The sequence below is a fragment of the Schistocerca nitens genome, chromosome 1 (assembly GCF_023898315.1).
Source record: "Schistocerca nitens isolate TAMUIC-IGC-003100 chromosome 1, iqSchNite1.1, whole genome shotgun sequence".
Taxonomy (NCBI): Eukaryota; Metazoa; Arthropoda; class Insecta; order Orthoptera; family Acrididae; genus Schistocerca; species Schistocerca nitens.
The window spans coordinates 496,858,305-496,882,084 of NC_064614.1; the positions used below are offsets into that span (position 1 = coordinate 496,858,305).

At 42.2% G+C, this 23,780-nt stretch overlaps 1 protein-coding gene across 2 annotated transcripts in view; it reads left to right on the forward strand.

Moving 5' to 3' along the window:
- LOC126252758 (cytosolic carboxypeptidase-like protein 5) overlaps positions 1–23,780 on the forward strand; it is a 178,039-nt gene that overhangs the window by 48,603 nt on the left and 105,656 nt on the right. For both annotated transcript variants that reach the window (XM_049953680.1, XM_049953688.1), the window contains 2 exons: positions 10,763–10,908; positions 11,317–11,467. In XM_049953680.1, coding sequence (XP_049809637.1) covers positions 10,763–10,908; positions 11,317–11,467 — 297 coding nt within the window. The remainder of the gene's footprint in view (positions 1–10,762; positions 10,909–11,316; positions 11,468–23,780) is intronic.

A 23,780-nucleotide genomic window follows, 5' to 3' on the forward strand; every position in this document is an offset into this window, starting at 1 on the left:
CTGAGCCCCTTTGTGGCGATTGTGGACGTCCTCTTCATGAGGAACATACATGCACTCCACCACCTCGGTGCGTCAGTTGTCCTGGCATCCACTCACCTAGATCTTTAGACTGCCCCGCGTATCAGATGGAGAAGAAGATTCAAGAATTAAAAACTTTGGATCACCTCTCTTATTCTGAGGCCAGGAAAAAGTATGACCGCCTCCATCCCGTGACGTTGACAACTTCGTTTGCCTCAGTTGTGTCCACTCCTTCCACAGTATCCTCACCCCTATCCTGTCCCCCCTCCACCTCCTCACCCCATCCGGGGTCTATGCCTCCGCCTCCCAAATCCCTCCCTTCCAAATCCTCCTCCCTCACGGCCCCTGCCCCCTCTGCCCCAGGGGCCACCCTTCCTCCTCCTCCCCCCTCCGCCGCCTGAGAAGCGATCCTCTTCTCAGACGTCCATCGGGGAAACGTTTCGGACCCTGGCTTCCGAGGTCCGGCATTCCAAAACGGACCCCGCGCGTGAGGACCTTCTTCGGGTCCAGCCCACCATCCCCGTGCCTCATCGGACTTCCCAGAAGGCCTCCAAGAAGAAGTCTTTATCCCCCTCTCCAACCCGGCGCGTTTTGTCTGACGCTCCATCCGTGAATCGCTGCTCCCGGCCGTCCTCGGTTTCGCCGGGACGCTCTGCTGCCAGGCGCTCAGCTGGCCTCTCGTCGGCGAATGATGCTGCCCCTCCTACGCAACCCGGGAAAGCGGCCGCAGCTGGCGACGACTCGATGGAACAGGATCCGCCTCCCGCCGGTTGTAGCGTTGTTCCCTCGAAACCTGGCCCTCCGCGGCCGTCGAGGTGACCAGCTCTTCACCCGTTTCATTCCCCCTTTTTCTGACTAGCGATGGCTTTGTTACATTGGAACATAAGAGGTATTCGATCTAATCGGGAGGAATTACAACTGCTCCTCCGCCTGCACTGTCCGCTCATCCTTGGTCTCCAGGAAACCAAGTTGCGCCCAACTGACCGTATTCCTTTTACCCACTATACCTCGGAGCGGTCTGACCTCACCCCTGTGGACGGTATTCCAGCTCATGGTGGGGTCATGTTGCTCGTTCGGGACGATGTCTATTACCATCCCATCCCATGATCACCCCACTCCAAGCAATAGCTGTCCGTATTACTCTTTCTGCCTTTACTTTTTCCGTTTGTACCGTCTACACTCCATCGTCATCCGCAGTTAGTCAGGCTGACATGATGCGCCTGATTGTTCAGCTTCCTCTGCCGTTTTTATTGTTTGGTGACTTCAATGCCCATCATCCCCTTTGGGGCTCTCCTGCATCCTGTCAGAGAGGCTCCCTCTTGGCGGATGTCTTCAACCATCTCAGTCTTGTCTGCCTCAATACTGGCGCCCCGACTTCCCTCTCGGACTCTACTCATACCTACTCCCACTTGGACCTCTCGATCTATTCTACCACTCTTGCCCGTCGGTTCGAGTGGTATGTCTTTTCTGACACCTATTCGAGCGACCACTTCCCCTGTGCCGTTCGTCTCCTGCACCACACCCCATCCCCACGTCCTTCAAGCTGGAACATACCGAAAGCTGACTGGGGACTTTACTCCTCCCTGGCGACCTTTCCGGACCACGATTTCCTCAGTTGTGACAGTCAGGTCGAATACCTCACGGCTGTTATCATCAATGCTGCCGAATATTCCATTCCTCATACTACCTCTTCTTCACGTCGCGTTTCCGTCCCCTGGTGGAATGAGGCTTGTAGAGACGCTATCCGTGCTCGACGACGTGCTTTACGCACCTTTCGCCACCATCCTACATTGGCGAATTGTATTGGATACAAACGACTCCGAGCGCAATGCCGTAGAGTCATCAAAGACAGCAAAAAAGCTTGTTGGGCCTCTTTTCACCAGCTCCTTTAACAGTTTTACTCCCTCTTCTGTCGTCTGGGGTGGCCTGCGCCGGCTGTCGGGCATTAAGGCCCACTCCTCAGTACCTGGCCTGACTTCAGGTAATGAGGTCCTTGTTGATCCTGTGGATGTCTCCAACGCCTTCGGCCGCTTTTTCGCGGAGGTTTCAAGCTCCGCCCATTACCACACTGCCTTCCTTCCCAGGAAAGAGGCAGAAGAGGCTCGGCGACCTTCCTTCCACTCGCTGAATCTGGAAAATTATAATGCCCCCTTTACTATGCGGGAACTCGAACGTGCTCTTGCACTGTCCCGGTCCTCTGCTCTGGGGCCAGATGCCATTCACTTTCAGATGCTGGCCCACCTTTCTCCGGCAGGCAAAAGCTTCCTTCTTCGTACCTACAATCGCGTCTGGACCGAAGGTCAAGTCCCCATGCGTTGGCGTGACGCCGTCGTTGTTCCTATACCCAAACCCGGGAAGGATAGACACCTTCCTTCTAGTTACCGCCCCATTTCTCTTACAAGCTGTGTCTGTAAGGTGATGGAGCGCATGGTTAACGCTCGGTTAGTTTGGATTCTTGAATCTCGACAGCTACTTACCAATGTTCAATGCGGCTTTCATCGCCGCCGCTCAGCTGTTGACCACCTTGTGACCTTGTCGACATTCATCATGAACAACTTTTTGCGAAAGCGCCAAACGGTAGCCGTGTTCTTCGATTTGGAGAAGGCTTATGATACCTGTTGGAGAGGAGGTATCCTCCGCACTATGCACAGGTGGGTCTACGCGGTCGCCTGCCCCTTTTTATTGATTTCTTTTTAACAGATCGAAAGTTTAGGGTACGTGTGGGTTCCGTATTGTCCGACGTCTTCCCCCAGGAGAACGGAGTGCCTCAGGGCTCCGTCTTGAGCGTAGCCCTTGTTGCCATAGCAATCAATCCAATTATGGATTGCATTCCACCTAATGTCTCAGGCTCTCTTTTTGTCGATGACTTCGCGATCTACTGCAGTGCCCAGAGAACATGCCTCCTGGAGCGCTGACTTCAGCGTTGTCTAGACAGCCTATGCTCATGGAGTGTGGCAAATGTCTCCCGGTTCTCTGAAGAGAAGACGGTTTGCATCAACTGTTGGCAATATAAAGCGTTCCTTCCGCCATCCTTACATCTCGGTCCCGTTGTTCTCCCATTCGTAGAAACAACTAAGTTTCTAGGGCTCACACTGGACAGGAAACTTTGTTGGTCTCCGCACGTCTCTTATTTGGCTGCCCATTGTACACGTTCTCTTAATGTCCTCAGAGCTCTTAGTGGTTCATCTTGGGGAGCGGATCGCACTGTCCTGCTTCGCTTGTATCGGTCCATAGTCCGATCAAAGCTGGATTATGGGAGCCTCATCTACTCATCTGCTCGGCCATCCCTCTTACGCCGTCTCAACTCCATCCACCATTGGGGGTTACGTCTTGCGACCGGAGCATTCTACACTAGTCCCGTCAAGAGTTTTTATGCTGAAGCTGCCGAATTACCATTGACCTACCGGCGCGACCTACTGCTTTGTCGGTATGCCTGTCGGCTGTTGTCAATGCCCGACCACCCCTCTTATCAGTCCTTCTTCGCCGATTCTCTCGACCGCTGCCTCCTGGAGTCCGCTTTCGTCGCCTGCTTCGACAATTGGATTTTGCCCTCCCTACCACCTTCAGAGAGGGTGAGAGCCCGACACCACCTTGGCTCCAGGCTCCGGTTCATGTTTATCTTGACCTCAGCTCGCTCCCGAAGGGGGGTACTCCGGCTGCAGTGTATTGCTCACGGTTTGTCGAACTTCGTGCGCGACTTGCCAGTCACACCTTTATTTACACTGATGGCTCCAAAACTGACGATGGTGTCGGCTGTGCCTTTGTCGTCGGGGCCGTCACCTTTAAATACCGGCTCCTCGGCCAGTGTTCCAGCTTTACGGCCGAGCTTTTTGCTCTCCATCAGGCCGTTCAGTATGCCCGCCGCCACCGCCATTCATTGTATGTACTCTGCTCTGATTCACTCAGTGCTCTTCAGAGCCTTGAAGCTCCATATCCGGTCCATCCCTTGGTGCAACGGATCCAGCAGTCCCTCCATTCTTTCGCTGAGGGTGGCTCTCCTGTCAGCTTTCTGTGGGTTCCCAGCCATGTAGGAGTGCCTGGGAATGAGGCTGCTGATGCTGCAGCCAAGGCTGCAGTCCTCCTGCCTCGGCCAGCCTCCCATTGTGTCCCGTCATCTGACGTTAGTGTGGTTGTTTGTAAGAGGCTTGTGTCCTTGTGGTGGGATACTTGGTCCTCACTTCAAGGAAACAAGCTCTGGGCAGTAAAACAGTTCCCAACTGCTTGGACAACCTCCTCCCGACCACGTCGGTGAGAAGAGGTCCTTCTGACCAGGTTGCGGATTGGGCATTGCCGGTTTAGCCACCGCTACCTGCTCTCCGGTGACCCAGCCCCGCAGTGCCCTTGTGGTCATGCATTAACAGTGCGCCATGTTTTATTGTCGTGTCCCCGTTTTAGTCAATCTCGTGTTGTCCTGTCTCTGCCATCTACTTTACAGGATATTTTCGCGGATGACACTCGAGCAGCTGCTCGTGTTCTTAGTTTCATTACTTTGACTGGATTGTCCAAAGACATCTAACTCTTTCACTTATTTTATCTGCATCTTTGTAAGAACTTTCTGGTCCCCCCCCCCTTGAGTTTTACTAGATTCTATGTGCTCTAACAATTGTGACTGGGCTTGTTCTTTTAGTAGAGACACTGGCTAGAAATATTAAGTGTCTCCAGGCCCTTTGGCTGCTTGTGTTTATGTCAGTATCCCCCATCAGCTTAAGCCTTCTCTCTGTCTTTACCTTCACTATTAAAGAGATGATGAGTGTGTCATTTGTGTTGGTTTTTTTGCCAAAAGGCAGCTATTTCCTGTATGCACCCTGTACATAGTTTGATCTGTATCTTGTGGTGAAGGATGCTCAAGAGCATGTTTTTCTAGCATCTATGAAGATATCATACTTTTCTGGGATAGGGCTGATAGTTTGAACTGATTCGTCCAGTATCATGGAAAAATTTGACTAATCTGCCTTTGCAAAGTTTCATCTTACCCTGAAACATATCTTCAGTGGCCTTGTTACCGGCAGCATTTGACACTATTTTTTGACTATATATTTCAGATGGGTGCACAGACTGTCTTTTGGCAGTAGTCTGCTATCTCTTAATTGAGAAAAAGAAGGTAATGTTGTCATAGCCATGTGTGGAGATGCAAACACGAAGATAAAAGTGGAGAGGCTGTAGTGGTATGGAGTATATCAAAGGTTGTGTCACTCCTCCATGACAATGAGCTCCCACCATCTTTTTAATAACAATAGATAACACACATTAGTTATATTTACCTCACCACAATGTACACATGTTCACATTATGATTCATAGATATACTTAACAACTCAGTCCTTGTAGAAAGTTCCTTAAAAGCCAACTTGGACAAAACCTTCAATGTAGTTATTCGGAATAGGAGGCATGAACTGTTCATATACATTTTACAATACATATAACAGTCAGACTACAAAGACATGCATACAGTGAACTTGTTCCAGAACTGATCTGATGCATAACTATATTTGTCTCACAACATGTGGTGTGTCTATACAAGTTAACATAATGAATGAGACTTGCAGGCATGTACGGTGAGTACCCAAGGTGATCCTTCTTGTCCTATGCTTCCATTTTCCTAAGGAATATCATTATCTATCTTACATTCAAACTATTGATCATCGACAGACAGTTACCCTTTTGTGCATGCACTACTGTTTCCCTAAAGGTTACCGTTATTTGCTGTATGTTTGAATTGCTGATGATTGACAGACTACTAACCTTTTGCAGATTCTTCCCTCACACACAGGCTTCCCAATTGCTGAAGTGTGTCGTATTGATTCAGCTTTAGTTTCAGTAGGAGACAAACCTCAGGAATGATGGTATAGACTGTTAGTGTAGTAACGCGAGTCCTCCCTGGTCCCTGCATTCCCTGTACAGGTCTTCTAGACGTACCACTATCATTCAAATTTACAAATAGTGATAGCTTGTTTACTTCCAGGAGAGGAAACGCTATCTTCAGGAGACAGTAGTACATGATGCATATCTCATAACTGTTCAAATGTTAATGTTTTCCGTCCCCCCCCCCATCCCTCCCCCCGCCCCCCACCTCCCACCCCACTCCACCCCACCCCACCCCACCCCCCCAAAAAAGTAGGTATTCTGTGAAATTTTTCAACTTTCATCCTGTGAAAAAGTATCTTATTTGTGTCAACCAAATGTCTGGCATGTTCAACACATTTATTTTCATGGTAAAGGAAAGTCTTGGTGGAATATAAATAATTTAAGATGTAATTTAAACAGCCCCATTACCACCTGACAAAAGAGTTGTACCACAGGTGAACACTATATTATCAGCAAAGTAAAGGGCAGGGAACATAAATTCTATACTTAGCTTTGTATAAAATGTTGGTGGTATTAATTTCTTTTTCATGAAGGTTCCAGCCTTCCTAAGGTTTTAATATTAGTTTTTCATCTTCCTGCAGATCAGCATTAGCATTATTGTAAGTGTGCTAACTCAGAAAACATCAGTTTCTGGGTGTGAGCTTTTCCAATTTAAAAGCCAGATTTGCAAAATTCTGTAGTTGATCTGGAGACAGATTAAAAAAAGGAAGTAATATTAAAGTCTTAAGAAGATTGGTCATATCCTCCTGTCTAAAAAATACTAAGGATCAGTATGGAACATCAAAAGTGGCACAATACCAATAAATTTGTGTCAGGATGTGAGGAGCCAATGCCATATATGCTATCAGTGACAACATATCATAGCATCACTGACATAAATGTCATCCTACCCAATGATTTTTTTACATCCCATTCACTTGTGAAATTCTCTTACCCATGAATTTCTTATTCTAGATGCTAATCTCGAACAAGTGAGGTGGTGCAGTGGATTGGTTATCTCACTGAACTCTATTCAGGAGAGGTGATGTTCACCCTATCTTGTTGTCTGTATCTAATGAATGTGACGTTGACAAAATGTTAAATCCTAATATTTTTTCCTTCCTTCTACTCTTGATTACACTCTTCTTGACTTCCTCAGTTAGGTAATTTCATAAATCACAACCATATCAGTATGGAACACAAAGCTTCCAGCTTTTATGGCAGTAATGAAAAAAGCTACATCAAATGTCAGGGAACAGCGTCCTCTGCTGGAGCCATAGAAATTGTGATTTGCTGTCACTGATGAAAAGTGTTTATAATTAGAACTTTTCCACTTCTCCACCCTTTTACCTTCAAGTGTGTGTGGTGTTAATGGTGGTAGTGATACACCGATTAGTTTACGAATCTGCGAATGTAGTACATACTACTAAATCAGAGAAGCGTATGACATTTGTGTGGGCACGTTGCCATTAAGTCATTCCAGAACAACTGAGTCTCCTACAAAATTCCCAAAATTGTGTTGTTGTGTAGTGGTACAATGGGAAAATGTGTTTTCTGAAATTTCATTTTTGTGAAGTGTGCAAAAAGCATATACAGGGTGCTTTAGGTACAGGCGTTGAACCACACAAAACTGGGTTGCACTGATATAACTAGATGGCTGTGTTGGCACTAGAAGGAAGTGATTATGGTTGGATTTAAGCCTTTTCACTCACAGTGACATGGTGAAAGATACAAGAAATGAACTCAATCACTGCTCTGTTGTAACTGTGTTCCTGGCTGTATTGTCAGAAATGTTCCTGACTTCTCAAGTTAAGTATCACTCTCGCTGTAGACCATTGTAGTAGTGCCAGGTTCTGTCTTCTTAAAAAAGTCTTGGTGTTATTTGGTGGCTGCTCACTATTGAATCTGAGAACCTTTGTCTGGAGGACCATTCCTGCTAATGCCACTGCTGTTGCGTGTCAACTCGCAGATGCCATGCTGCTGCCTGGAGTTCCCAATGTGTGGACCCAGCAGCTCAGTCCATACAGGCTAGGCTAGGCTGCAATTCATGACATGCAAGTCAGGCATGGCTTTCTATAGTAAGATGGGCTTTGTGTGAAGTCAGTACATTTATATGCCAGTGAAATGTCTGTTAGAGTATCTCATGAAGATCCAGTACAGAGTGAAGTTGATGAACAGCCTCAATCCTTCTCTCCATTCTCTTTTCTATCATTGTGATATTAAAACTGAAGACAATTGAGAGAAAAGCAAAATACGAGGGTTGGAACTTTAATATATTTATTTACAGCTCATACAAAATAGATACTTCTTTCAAAGTTTTACTGACTTTCAAAGTAGTCACCAGCATTGTGTATAACCCATTGCCAGCGATGTGGAAGTTGTAGGATACTCTTAGCAGTGCCAGGTGTGTGACAGTTCGAGCGGCGCAGTCTATTGCCCAACGAATTTGTAGCAGTTTTGAAGTGAATTTGTGTTTCCTTCAGTTTAGAGCGGTTACTGGTTTTTTTGACTGATGGGGCTGCTAGGTGCTATACCACCTACTGCACTCCCCTGACTTAAGCCCTTGTGAGTAAACTCAATTTCTAAACCGAAGGAAACACGTCATGGCATTCGCTTCAGAACTGCTACGAATTTGTCGGGCAACAGACCGTGCCGCTCAAACTGTCAACACAACTGGCACTGCTAAGAGCATCCTACAACTTCCACATTGCTGGCAATGGGTTATACATAATCCTGGTGACTACTTTAAAGATCAGTAAAACTTTGGAACATGTATCTATTTTGTACGAGCTGTAAATAAATAGTTGTCACTATTAAAGTTCCAACCCTCGTATTAAATGCCACACTTCAAACTGTGTTTTTACATGAGGACACACATATACCAGCACAAGCACACATATACCATGCAGTAAAAATTAAGTAAGTCTATTTAAATGTATAAGCAGATATTTCTATCATCCCACATACTGATAGCCTGATGTGGTTTTGTGGTGGTCTACTGTGCCAAACTGAGTGAGTAGTAAGCTGTTTTCCATTTCTGTCTCAAGTTCACAATTTTTGAACAGTTCTAACTCAGTGAAGCACTAATAGTTTATGCGGTTCACACAAAGTAGCCGCTGTGTAGAGACTTAACCTAATATTCTTTGCATTGAATTATAGTACTGACTGAGGTAACCAAATGGTTAAGTTACTGGATGTGTATCCAGGAGGAGTGGGATTCATACTTCAGTCCCTGACTCAGATTTTCAGTTTCCCACTGAAAACTGACAATGGAATCATAACTGAAGTGGCAGCAGGATTACTCATTACTCATTCACTATTGAATATTAACATTTTGGAACTTGCTTTAACTTTTTTGTGTGTGAGAGGGTTAAACTAATCTATAAGAATCTAACAAGGGGAAGGCCTCAGACACGGCCAATCGATTCGGCTCAAATTTGGCAGGTTGCTTGTGTACAAACTAAAACAAAGGAATCTAAGATATTTTGGGTCAACACCCTCGCAATTTTGAGAGAATCACCCCTAAAGGTTATGACGAGCAATCGACTAAAAATTTGAGTGATCGATAGATAATTGTAAATAGAGCATTCTTCATAATCAGGTGTGAGGTCCGCAAACGCAAACTTTTCCAGAAATCGAGGGAAGAAACTTTTACAACTGCCCCTTCTGTACCCACATGGTAAACGCTTTTCGCCGATAGTGCAACGGCCGAGGTAACTGGCTGGGAATCAGAAAAAACCGTGTTCGAATCTCGAGGAAACCTAGCGGATGTTATTCTTTTCGTTTGTATGTTTCCATATCTCAATTGATAGGGATAGGAGGATTAATAAGGTAAGTAAATCAATAAGGAATGATAATAATAAGGTAGGCAAATAAATTTCTCAAACCTCTTGGGATAGTAAACAACTAAAATGTTACTCCAGGTCAATTGAGATATGGAAAATACAAACAAAAAGAAGAAATCCGCTAGGTTTCTTCGAGATTCGAACCCGGGTTCTCTGATTCTCAGCCAGTTACCATGGACGTTTTTTTTTTGATCGTTGTGTTTGGTCGTTGCGGACGTCACATGACATCCATTCAAGTTCGTTTGTTGATCGTTCCACTCAGTTTTTTTTATTACAGAGGCCAACCGGCTTTCTGACCGAACAGACTTAGCTACTGTGCCGGCCCATTGCACTATCGGTGCCGTCGGCGGAAAAACGTGTACCATGTGGATACAGAAACGGCAGCTGTAAAAGTTTCTTACATCTATTTCTGGAAAAGTATGCGTTTTCAGACCCCATACCTGATGAAGAAAAATGCTCTATTTACAATTATCTATCGATCCTGCCAATTTTGAGTCGATTGCTCGTCATAACCTATAGGAATGATTTTCTCAAAACTGTGGGGGTGTTGACCCAAAATATCTTAAATTCCTTTGTTTTAGGTTGTACACAAGCAACCTGCCAAATTTGAGTCGAATCGGTTGGCCGTGTCTGAGGCCTTCCCCTTGTAAGTCGAAACAGATGGCAAGAAAAGTCACTTAAAATGTCACTAGAGAAATAAAAACCACTAGAGATGAGCACATTGTATGCAGCGTAAGGTATGCAAATCCTTCCTGTTACCAAGTTTCTAAATGCACTCCTCACTCCTATTTTGCTGTTTTATCTCTCCATAATGGACATTTACATTTATTACAATCTAATCCAATTTCCTAATTTTAAGGTTGAATTATTTTCTTTGGTCAGTGCTTTACAAATATTGTATCTCAATTCGTACAAAAATTGGTTACCTGTTCCATGTAAATGTAATGAGCTACTGTAAGTGGCCAAATAATCTAATTGCTGAAAAGTCGTGGTCATTTCTTGTTACAGTTACTTCATAAAATTGATTAAGACATATCATGTGAATGTCTGTTACAGGAGGAGCACCATTTGCAGTTGTGAAACTCAATATTGTGAATTTGAACAAACAGTCAAAGATGTACAGCCAGGGTATGGCTCCAGTTTATCGAATAGTTCCTGGACGGAATAGCTGGGATAGAATTAAGGAGAAGCCTACTTTTGTTGTAAGTGTGTACTTTTTGAAAAAAATTCTTTTCGTGATAGCTCAAAAATTAGAGAATACAAATAAAATAATAGAGTGACTTATGTTTCATTTGCTTTTATGTAATGGCAAGGATAGTGTCAATTTCCTTTATGTTGATGCATATCGTTATTAGTTTAAAATGTGTTTTAGTTGTGCAAGTGGCAGTGGTTGTGAAAACCATGTATTAATTTTTACGCAGCCCATTGTATAGTCTGCAATAGCTTTGAGAAGCACCAGATGTTATCTATAAACAGTAGGTTTCCACCTTTCAAGATAAGCAGCTTTAGGCAAAAAATGGGAAACAATAAAACTAATATTGAGTTAGCTTGTGGTTGTTGTTTGTGTTACAGGTAAACTGATATAGATCTGTTTAATTTTCATGTTTCAGATCGAGGATAATACATTTATATTAAGTTTCAAGTATCGAACTCTGGAGAATCTACGTTCCATAACATATTTTGCATTTACATACCCATACTCCTATACGGATTTGCAGAATATGTTATGCTCTCTGGACACAAAATTTAAATTATCAGAAGGTACGTTCTAATACAGGTGTTAAAAGTGTGCACTTGTGTCATTTATTATAATATTACCAGGATATCTGTATGTAGCTGTTTTAAAGTGAAACAGAAAGTGAATACCAAATAAGTTTGCCATACATTTTACACATATTCACTGAAATAATTTATATTGTAATAGTTTTGTTATTTTCTATTAGTATGCAGCAGTTGATGATGTTTTTAGCAGTATTAAATAAAAAGTTATTCATAAATGTATTGTGTACTTTGTATTTTCTACTGGCACCCTGTTAAGAGACTAGAAAATAGGGTGTGCTTTGCAACAAGCATAATCTTGAACCTCTCCACTGCTAGAGGTTTTTTATGCCACATAACTTGGATATGTGCCTCAGAGGTTCTTTCATTTAAAACAATGACAGATATGCTCCATATTTTGACATCAGACTGAGTTGTCATCGTCAGGTGCACTGGTGAAATGTTGCCTATGCTGCAGTGGTGGACCCAGGCATACTTTTCTTCATTAATGCACTATCTCCCTTTCCTTGTCATCCCTTCTGGTCAGTTCCTCCTGACCCGGGGTGCTGGTGACTTTTTTGATCACTCCCCAATTCCTAAACCTCGCCAGTCCTTTTCCTTTATCCTTATTCCATCCCCTTAAGCATTTCTTCCAGGAGAAGGAGACACTGGCTCCGAAAGATTGCACATGTACTTAACTTTTATCTATGTTTTCTCTTGCCCCTGCCTGGGTGAGTAGATTTTTGATCCATCCAATTACATTATGTTTTCCAAAATTTATTATTTTCATTGATGTTACATCTCCACACTTGGCTAAATTCTTATTCTAATTGATGGTATCCAAGAAAGCTTTCCTTGTGTATTGTTAGGAACTAGAATTAAGATTCATTGGAAACAAAATGCAAAGAGAATTCTCATCTTAAACACTGACAACAGAAAGAGATATGCAGATAAGAAGCTGACATATTTTTGAAGAGTCTAGGAGTCACACATGAGACAGCCATACCCCTTCCCAAGAACAAAATGATATTGTTAACTGGCCTTCACTGTTTGAAACTAACCAATTTCTTGGGAGATAGGATCTCTACAGCTGTATATTTTACTAAAAGATCATATACAAAGGCTTTGCATGAGACGAAGGTGGAAGAAATGTGAGCAAAAAGAAGCTAGTTCTTTGCCATTTTGAAAGGATAGAAGAAGATACAGTTTAATGCCATGTTATAATCAATGAAGAGTTGTGTATGAGCTCATATTGGATAAGGATGAGAAAGAAAATAAACCATTCACTGTTCGGCAGTATCATTCCAGTATTTAGTGAATGGGGAGACTTGCTCCACCCACGTATGAGTTCAATGTTTCACCACACTAGAACTTTAAGCAGATACATGGTACAGTAATGAAACATACATCTTCATCACAAAGTCTTGATGTATAACTTTGTAGAGGTTATCAAAAAGAAATTTTTCACATATTGCTTATTTCAAAATCGATTATCAAAGAATAATAGTATAAGGGAATACATGTTATTTTCAGTTGCGAAGATATTCAAAAGACTCTAAAAGACTGATACACTTGTGGTTGCTTACATGAGCAGGGTCAAGAGAAATGCTGTAGTCTCACTTATTTGCTAGAACACAATTAAATAGGTGTTTGATCCACATCTTCATCTATAGTCAGCAAACCACTTTCAGTGTGCAGTGGAGGGTAATTTGGATACTACTTCCATTTCCCTCCTTCCTTATTCAGTTTGTGAGCAGTACAGTGGAAGAACAGCTATTGGTAAGCTTCTGCATGAGCTGGAATTTCTAGTGGTTTTTCTGTTGTGATTGTTTCATGTCTGGGTATAAATAATATGTTGCTTGGTTCTTCTTGGAACATGTGTTTCCAGGTAAAGTGGCAGATGGAGTGAGTTGAAAAGGATCATAAGAAGTGGTAGCAGATCATTTGGTGTTGGAACCAACAGTAATTTATGAGACATAATTTTAAATGGCACTAACACCAATGAATCTCATTACTCTTGAGGAAACTGAGCATAAGAAAGTACTGCTGTTTCTTCCAGGTGGAAAAGCAACACTCTCCAATTTGGTTTTCCATAGCACATAGATTGTGAGGCAACTATTAAAATCGGTCATGTTCTATTGAGCAGAATGGTCTGCCAGTGAATGCTCAAGGATGTACTTGGTCACAGTTTGCCAATGGCATACATACATGTGGTCATGCCCATATAAAAAGTATTGCATTGGTTACACCAAAGCTGATATATGACATAGCTCCTTTAGTAGGTGGCATGACACTGGATAGGAAAGACAGTAGTAGTAGTAGCAGAAGCATTAGTAGTAGTAGTAGTAATAGTAGTAAAAGCAGCATAAAGATGACATAGGCCAGGTTGTTCCATTGTGGATTTTCAATTTAGAAACCTTAAGTAAGATTCAGTGATAATAGATGATACAAAATATTCAGGCATCCTTGTGCCATTCCTACTCCCAGCAACAAGCCTTGTGAATCAGCAATTTGAATGATCGAGGTACAAGACTTATCCCATGCACCCGCCTTGCATTTCCTACACCATTCATGTCATTGGTTTACCATGTCCCATCAAAGCAGGGCCTTTTGTGAAAGCAGCTGTACACTTATCAGCTCTGCTGCAACCATAGCACAACTTTTTATGGGAGAGCTAAATAACTAATAACCTGTCCATCCATAAAAATTGTTACTCCCTAGTTGTAGTGTAGGTTTCAAAGCTGCTGTAAAAATTGATCATGTTAAGTGGGGTCACTTGATGGCAGATCATGCTCCTCAACATGCAATCATTAGTTTCTGTTCTGTCAGTAACTGTTTTACAGTACTACTACCTACCACCCTGTTTTAATAAACTTATCTATGAAGGGGAACATAAATGCGTGATGAGATTTAACTGAATTGATTTTGGCCCATCAGTTATTGTATAGAGACCAACCGCATACTTCTGCAAAACAAGCCCTATGTTTTTTTTAATTGCAAGTTTATAAAGTTCTTTGCAAGCTTGTTAACTGCAATATAAATAGATTACTGTACTGTAGATGGAGTTGATTTATATTAAATGAGCTTGTCGACACAAGGAATTACTTTGAAATTCAATAGTTTATCCACCAAAACACAACTCTGTTGCAGTGGCACTAGGTATCTTGGCAACTAGCAGGCAGCCAAATTCATGAAAGCTAACTCAGGCCCTTGCAGTATGTAAATAAATGACCAAACTGTTAATTGTACAATATGTATCACCATACCCGTCTATAAAAAACTTTATTGTTCCTCTGGGCTTCACCTGAGGAATAATTCTAAGTCAGTATGTAAATTTGGCTCATGAAAAATCAAAGTTACAACACTTGTACTAGTGGCCACTTGCCACCCAGAAATCAAATTACGCACAAACTTTACAATAATGCCTTCTGTAGACGGAGTCTGACATTTATTGTTCTCTGCAAATCGATATTCATTCAGTGCAAACTTAATATCAGCAGGTAGACTGACGCTCTGTCCAGTTAGAATGTATAATGTACAGGGGATTCTTGTTGCCAGTTGTGGTCTCTCTGCTGTTTTATGGCCACCATAAACTATCACTCTCAGGTGGGCAGATGCCTTGCCGCCTTACGTCATCACTTTCCTATGTCGTAATTCTTTTCTGTCGCCTGCCCGTGACACTGAGAAAGGTTGACTTATCAACCATTAATAACCTCCCACAATTGAACAGCACTGTCACCATGACCTTCTGCTTGCTTGCACTCACCTTAGAAGCCACAATGCTGGAAACTCAGTTCCAGGCTTGGAGAATTTGGATATTCAAGTGTACAATTATATTACAATACTGGCTTGCTTCTGCACCTTTCCGTCAGTAGATTTCGTTCTGTACTGTCAAAATCATCTTTACACACACACACACACACACACAATTGTCCTTATTTTACTGTCTGTTTCTAATTCACTGTTTGGTTTAATCCTTTCAAGGTCTTTTTATGATTTCTGTAAGCTTTAATTTAAATTTTGAATTGACCTTCGAACTGTTTCCACCAGTCAGCAGGCTTCTTCGGAACATTCTCCCGCTTGGGCCTCTCGCCAACACAGCAACAAAAATTGACCTGTGTGCCACCATATAGTGTAATGTCATTCACATAAAATTAAGAAACATTTTGCTACCGTACGGTGTTATCATTCATCATTAACATAAAATTAAGAAATGTTTTCTTCACCTCTCAAATGAAGCATGATCATTACAAGAGTGCCTCAGCATTTTTGTCTAAATGCCAAGTCCTCGATGTTTTCATTCCCCTGAGTCTCAACACACCTGTCCAGCTTACTATGCTTTAAGATCACTATTTCTATCAGCTTGCTTCCTGTTGGCTACTGCTATTGTCTGTTTTGTACTATGCTGTTCTGGTGCAGTGATGTGCATTACATATTAATAAAACGGCTCTAAAACCAATCAGCCAACATTAATAAAATGATTTTCTTAAAAAATGGTGCTCAAACACAGATCAGAAGTGAAATTACACAAATTCCTTTACTGGTCTTGTACAGATATGATTTTGTTTATATAGAATGAAGCGGTGAGTGAAAATTTGTACCAATGCCAGGAATTGATCCCTTGAAACATTCTCCCACGTGGGTCTCTCGTCCCTGCAGTTGTGTGAACTGCTGTGCCAAGGAGGCTTAGTGGCTAATGCTCCTGCCTAGTAAGCAGGAGACCCGGGTTCGATTCCCAGCTTGGGTCAAATTTTCACTCACCACTTCAGTCTATATACGTAAAAACATACCAGAAAGATATAAAACAATATTCATTGAAGTGCCAAAGAAACTGGTATAGGCATGCTTATTCAAATACAGAGATACGTAAACACGCAGAATACAGCGTTGTGGTCGGTAACGCCTATATAAGACGGAAAGTGTCTGGCACAGTTGTTAGATCAGTTACTGCTGCTACAGTGGCAGGTTATCAAGATTTAAGTGAGTTTGAACGTGGTGTTATAGTCAATGCACGAGCGATGATACACAGCATCTCCGAGGTAGCAATGAAATGGGGATTTTCCCATACAAACATTTTATGAGTGTACCATGAATATCAGGAATCCAGTGAAACATCAAATCTCCAACATCACTGCAGCCAGAAAAAGATTCTGCAAGAACAGGACCAATGACAACTGAAGAGAATCTTTCAGTGTGACGGAAGTGCAACCCTTCCTCAAATTGCTGCAGAATTCAATACTGGGCCATCAACAAGTGTCAGCAAGCAAACCATTCAATGAAGCATCATCAATATGGGCTTTCAGAGCTGAATGCCCACTCATGTACCCATCACTTCATGACATAAAGCTTTCCTCCTGGCCTGGGCCCGTCAACACTGATGTTGGACTGTTGATGACTGGAAACAAGTTGCCTTGCCGGACGAGTTTTGTTTCAGATTGTATTGAGTGGATGGACGTGTACGGTTATGGAGACAACCTCATGAATCCATGGACCCTGTATGTCAGCAAGGGACTGTTCAAGCTGGTGGAGGCACTGTAATGGTGTGGGGTGTGTGAAGTTGGTGTGATGTGGTTTCCCTGATACATCTAGTCTGATCACCTGCAGCCATTCCTGTGCATTGTGCATTCCGATGGACTTGGGCAATTCTCCATACTTCAAGAATTGCTACAGAGTGGTTCCAGGAACACTCTTCTTAGTTTAAACACTTCCACTAGTCACCAAACTCCCTAGACATGAACATTATTGAGCGTATCTGGGATGCCTTGCAATGTGCTGTTCAGAAGAGATCTCCAACCCCTCGTACTCTTATGAATTTGTGAACAGCCGTGTAGTCAACTCTATGCCAAGTCATGTTGTGGCACTTCTTTGTGCTCGCGGGGCCCCTACATCATATTAGGCAGGTGTACAAGTTTCTTTATCTCTTCAGTGTATATATAAAATGAATTTCTTTCCACAAAACATTACATCAATGTGAATATTCTATTGCTAACCTAAGACATTTGCTGTCCTAAGACATAAGTCATCTACAATTTTCAATAGTAAGTAATGATGTAGGTGTACATAAACACGGTGTCAGCTTTGCATGCTGTGTCGTGTGCGTTAAATGTTTGTAAGTTTGATTTGGTGGAATTACCGCCCATTCACTCATGGTAAGGGCTGCATCTCTACCCCTTTGAAGATGTATTGGTACCTGCTACCTATACCCCATCTTAGCTGCTGGTGTAGCTGCTCCGACTGTGAAGTACCATAATCACTCTTAAATCGTGTGCCAGATTGCATTCAGTAGAATAGCACCCCTGTCAGTTTCCTATACTGGAAATACCACAGTCCCATTTATGTGCAAAGACATCCTGTCCAGCAGTATTTCTAAAGGAAATCACTATAAAAGTTTCCTAAGCTGGGCTGCAAGCTCACAGCTCACATTGTGTTTTAAGTGCTCTATATTCAGCATTCTTCACTGGAAGTCTTTAATAAACTTAAACCCACACTCAGGAGTTCCCCAGTATCTGTTTGCATTGCTTGCATTACCAGTCCAAGCTACTCAGAACAGTATTCTCCATGCTGAAATTACTCTTGGAAATTTTCAGATCTGCTTAAACTAAACACAGGGGTTCGTTCTGGAATCTCTCCATACTTGTCATCTTGGCTGCACACAACCACACCAAACACTAGCCTTTTTAAACTGTGCAAGTGAAAACTGTCGTTCCATTACACACTTAGTCCCACAATCCTCCTAGCATCAATATAATATCCTTTACCCTGCTTTCAGCTCTTCCTCTGCTTTAGTTCCCATCCATACCCCTTTTTCCATCTTGTTTTTTGTTCATATCTCCAAAATAGGTTCAAATTATCTTTGTTCCACTTTAGTGAAATTTATAGTGCTATCACAACCATCCACATGATTCTGTCAGCAGTCTCTCCTTGGGGTCACATTTTACTAGGAATAATGAAGGGTAAGTTCAGGGAACGGAAAGATCTTACTATGCAAAATCACCTCCTGAATGTGTCAGTATGGAGGATTAATGATATTATCTCAATGTCTGTGAATAAGATTATGATATCCAAATACTAGATTAATCTTAAAATGGAAGAAAACAGAGGAGATCAAGAATTTTGCATTTCTAGAACTCACGGATGGTCCACAGTTAGTGACCAAACTAGATGAACTGTACACTATTGGTAAAGTAAAATTTTTAACAATGGTCTGTGATTCCTCATTGGCAAACAGTATTTCAAAGGCACAAAAGATATTGTAGATCAGATCTTTGGAAAGAATAAGTAGTAAGACAGGCATCTCATTTGGCAGGAGTGCAGTAGAAATCCCTATCTGACCATCTAGATTCATGTTTTCTGTTGTTTCCCTAAATTGCTTAAGGTAAGTAATGGGATCATCTCTTTTCTTTACCATCTGTCGACAAACCAAGCTCTATCTCTGATGTCATTATCATTGAGGGAATGTTAATCACTGATCTTCTTTGAAAGAATAAGACTGCCACATGGCTGGATAATGCAACTATGAGTACACAAGATGTAACTGAAAGTGGAAAATCTGCTACGGGATTTTTTTACTTAAATCACACAAAGCAGATTTCACAAAACCCTGAGAAGTGACTATTTTTCAATAGCTCTAGCAGAATGTATGGCATTCATTTCATGAATATGTCTTCGGTATTTATGCCTAGAAATAAAAATGAAAGAAATATTTACACCTATTAAAGCAAATATTAACTTTTTCTTTGAGGCAATTTACCTGTACTGTGCAATTGTAAGGCTTGCGTAAGTAGTACAGCCATGTGGTGATTTTGCCTGTGAAGTTTTGGAGGACTTCCGAACATCTGATTATGTATGCTCTTTTGGGATGCTGATTACAAATGGAATTGCCACCTCATTTTTTTCTCACAGAAATATAAAACAAAACTGTAAACAACACAGAAGTCAGTTTTTTGCTAAAACTCTAAGATGATGAATTTTTTAGTATTCCTAAATTGAACAAGATTGTATTCCCTATAATTTTGATTCTATTAACTCTGTTTATGCATTGCATCTTACAGTTACGGAAATTATAGTAGCTTGTGACTCATCATTTGATATTATTGATTAAGTTGTAATTTTTATTACTTCTTCCATCTTACTAGACTGCTTTTTCTTTCAATGGTGTATTTGTTTCCTTATGCACTATTAATAACTATAAGAAAATAAGAAGCTGTGTAATAGAAATAAGGAACTGGAAGAAGCCGGCACCCATGATTCCCCAGAATCACTTCTTAAATCTGCATGAAATGTTGTGATTCTTCAGTTACTCATGATATATTTGTTGATCGAATAGTCCGCAGGTGTACTGCCGGCTCTTAGTATCCAACAGACACAACATTTTGGTGATCAGACACGTCACCATCATCAGGCGTGCATACAAACTCAGCTCCTGGGGGTGTTTGACTGACATACGAGGTGCATTCAAGTTCTAAGGCCTCAGATTTTTTTTCTTTGGACTGGAAAGAGATAGAAACATGCGCATTATTTTAAAATGAGGCCGCGTTCATTGTCAATACGTCCCAGAGATGGCAGCACCGTACGGAAGATGGAATTTTACCGCCAGCGGCGAGAATGAGAACTGTTTTAAATACTTAAAATGGCGACGTTTTCCTTACTTGAACAGCGTGCAATCATTCGTTTTCTGAATTTGCGTGGTGTGAAACCAATTGAAATTCATCGACAGTTGAAGGAGACATGTGGTGATGGAGTTATGGATGTGTCGAAAGTGCGTTCGTGGGTGCAAAAGTTTAATGAAGGCAGAACATCGTGTGACAACAAACCGAAACAACCTTGGGCTCGCACAAGCCGGTCTGACGACATGATCGAGAAAGTGGAGAGAATTGTTTTGGGGGATCGCCGAATGACTGTTGAACAGATCGCCTCCAGAGTTGGCATTTCTGTGGGTTCTGTGCACATAATCCTGCATGACGACCTGAAAATGTGAAAAGTGTCATCCAGGTGGGTGCCACGAATGCTGACGGACGACCACATGGCTGCCTGTGTGGCATGTTGCCAAGCAATGTTGACACGCAACGACAGTATGAATGGTACTTTCTTTTTGTCGGTTGTGACAATGGATGAGATGTGGATGCCATTTTTCAATCCAGAAACAAAGCGCCAGTCAGCTCAATGGAAGCACACAGATTCACCGCCACCAAAAAAATTTCGGGTAACCGCCAGTGCTGAAAAAATGATGGTGACAATGTTCTGGGACAGCGAGGGCGTAATCCTTACCCATTGCATTCCAAAGGGCACTACGGTAACAGGTGCATCCTACGAAAATGTTTTGAAGAACAAATTCCTTCCTGCACTGCAACAAAAACGTCCGGGAAGGGCTGCGCGTGTGCTGTTTCACCAAGACAACGCGCTTGCACATCGAGCTAACGTTACGCAACAGTTTCTTTGTGATAACAACTTTGAAGTGATTCATCATGCTCCCTACTCACCTGACCTGGCTCCTAGTGACTTCTGGCTTTTTCCAACAATGAAAGACACTCTCCGTGGCCGCACATTCACCAGCCATGCTGCTATTGCCTCAGCGATTTTCCAGTGGTAAAAACAGACTCCTAAAGAAGCCTTCGCCGCTGCCATGGAATCATGGCGTCAGCGTTGTGAAAAATGTGTACGTCTGCAGGGCGATTACATCGAGAAGTAACACCAGTTTCATCGATTTCGGGTGAGTAGTTAATTAGAAAAAAAATCGGAGGCCTTAGAACTTGAATGCACCTCGTATATCCCCTCCCCCTGTGAGCCATTCCCTCTGCTCCCATTTCAGACGCAGAAAGTCTGCCCCAGGAACTGGAACACCTAAAAAAAGTGTCCAAAAAAAAAAAAAAAAAGAAAAAAAAAAACATTGCTCAGAATGGCAGATTAAGAATGCTCCTCACACCACCACTACATTACAATCTGCAATCTGTGAAGTTAGAAGAAGTCACTGAGGAAGAGAGAGCCACAGGCTTTATACACTGGTGCACTATCGGGAAAAGTCAGGCACATACTGAAAAAGCATTTGAGTAAGAACTGTATTTTGACCACCCAATAAAACACAGACTTTGTTGGGGAGCATGAAAGATTACCTCGATTTGTGGAATGCCAGGGTATATCAGATTCTGTGCCATTTTGGAAAGGGATATACTGAACAAACAGTGCACATCATCAAAGATCGATGCTGAGAACACCAGTGGCTGACTGATGTATTCCAATGAGTTGGTGGTCGCAGAGCAGTGTTTGTCAGATGATTAGGTGATGGAACATGAACGTGCCAGGATTTTAGCTCAGGCTTTGAAATACTGGGACAGTGTCATTAGAGAAGCCATCAAAATTCGCAACGAGGACGTTCTCATCAACCAGGACTGTGGCTATAATCTTAACAGGGCTTGGGAATGAGCACCGGGTCTAATTAAGAAGACACTCAGCAAACACAATAATTTGGCAGCCAGGGTGGGCATAGCAACTACAACAACTCTGTCACAGACACCGGTGCAATCACCTCTGCGTCTGCCAAGGTAATGGCTCACAGAGGGGAGGATATAAGTCGGCCACACATTCCCATGAGTCAGTTCATCAGTGTAAATGATGATGGTAACATGTCTGATTGCTGAAATATTATGCCCATTGGACCCATGAACTATCAGTGCACCCAAGGGCTGTTCGGTCTACGAGGATTGACTGAAAAGTAATGCCTCCATCTTCGTAACTCTTCAACAGTTGGCAGCATTGGTATGCTGCAGGTACTGGCTTGTTCCATAGCCTCTTCTCTACAGTTCCAGTTGGTGGGGAATCTTTAGCATTGAACGGTTGCGTTGTTACAGTGTAAAGTATGGAACCCTGCGCAGACGGTCGGTCAATGCGATTTAAGCAACATGCAGTCATTGAATTCTTGACAGCAGAAGGTGTCACCCCAAAGGAGATTCATCAGAGAAAGAAAGCAGTTTGTGGTGGTTGTGTTGATGTGAGTACTGTGCGTCATTGGGCGAGTAAGTTTAAAGATGTTGAGGTGGGACCATCTGACCTGCATGACAAACAAAGAGTTGGACATCCTGTGACAGCAACCATCGTGTTTCACAAGCAAAATGTTGACAGATTGATTCAGGACGATCGTCATATCACTCAGAGAGAAACTGCAAGCACAATCAGCATTTCACAAGAATGTGTGGCTCACATTTTTGCTTTCCTTGGCTATCGGAAGATCTGTGCACGACGGGTACCCTGGATCTGACTCCTGAAATGAAAGCGCAAGGACTTGAAATTTGTCAGGAACTCCTCTCGCGTTACAAGAATGAAAGTGACGCCTTTCTCCATTCAATTGTGACAGGAGACAAAACGTGGGTACACCATTATGACAGAACTTTGAGACTGTGGTTGCGAATACAGAGTGTCGACTTCTTCCGTGACAGCTACAGAAAACTTGTTCATCATTGGCAGAAATGTATCCAATTGGCTGGTGATTATATGGAAAAGTGAATATCGGTAATTAAAGATCACATTCTAAGGATTATTTATGCATTTGATTTATTAAAATATTCCCATCCAAACCCAATTAATGAAAGTGGAGGCATTACTTTTCATTCAATCTTGCACATGAAATGTGAACGTTTCTGACTGTAGCCCCTGAAGCTTGGGAGTGCAAAGCAATGATTTGTGTGAGTCTGCAATTGGATGTTTTCTTCCATTCTCATTACTCCAGTAATTTTTCATGTTCCAATCATTGTTATAGTAAATTGTGATGAGCCATAGCTTCAGTCAGAAGACATGAGCCATATCATCCATAATTTTGTTAGTATAACGCATAAGCAAAAATGTTTATTTGTTTAGTTTATAACATCCTTTTCAAGATCATGATTTTTAATTGTGGGCAGTGCAGCGCAAATTTGGATCCTTTTACAAAGTGTTGATGAGCATCTACTTTCTCTGATAGCAGAAATGTGAAGTTATGTCTTACCTACTTTTAAAGTACAAGAATGGCATATGTTCGGCATTTGTGTTGTTGATTGGATTTGGATGATGATAAAAAAATATGAGGTATTTTACCTCTCAGTGAAGTTTTGCACACCTGTAGAAATTAACTGACTTTTATTTTTCGTGTTGGCTAGGAAATTTCCTGAGAGATAGTAGCTATTATTTTCCACCAAAAGTTATTTCCAAAGTAATGCTTTTATCTGTTCTTCTAGTTCATTCAGTGTTTTTGGAAGTATTGTCAGAATATCCATAAAAACAATTGACACATCTGATTTGGCTTTGACATATGCAGCATATCTATCACAAATTGATTGAAATGGAAGGC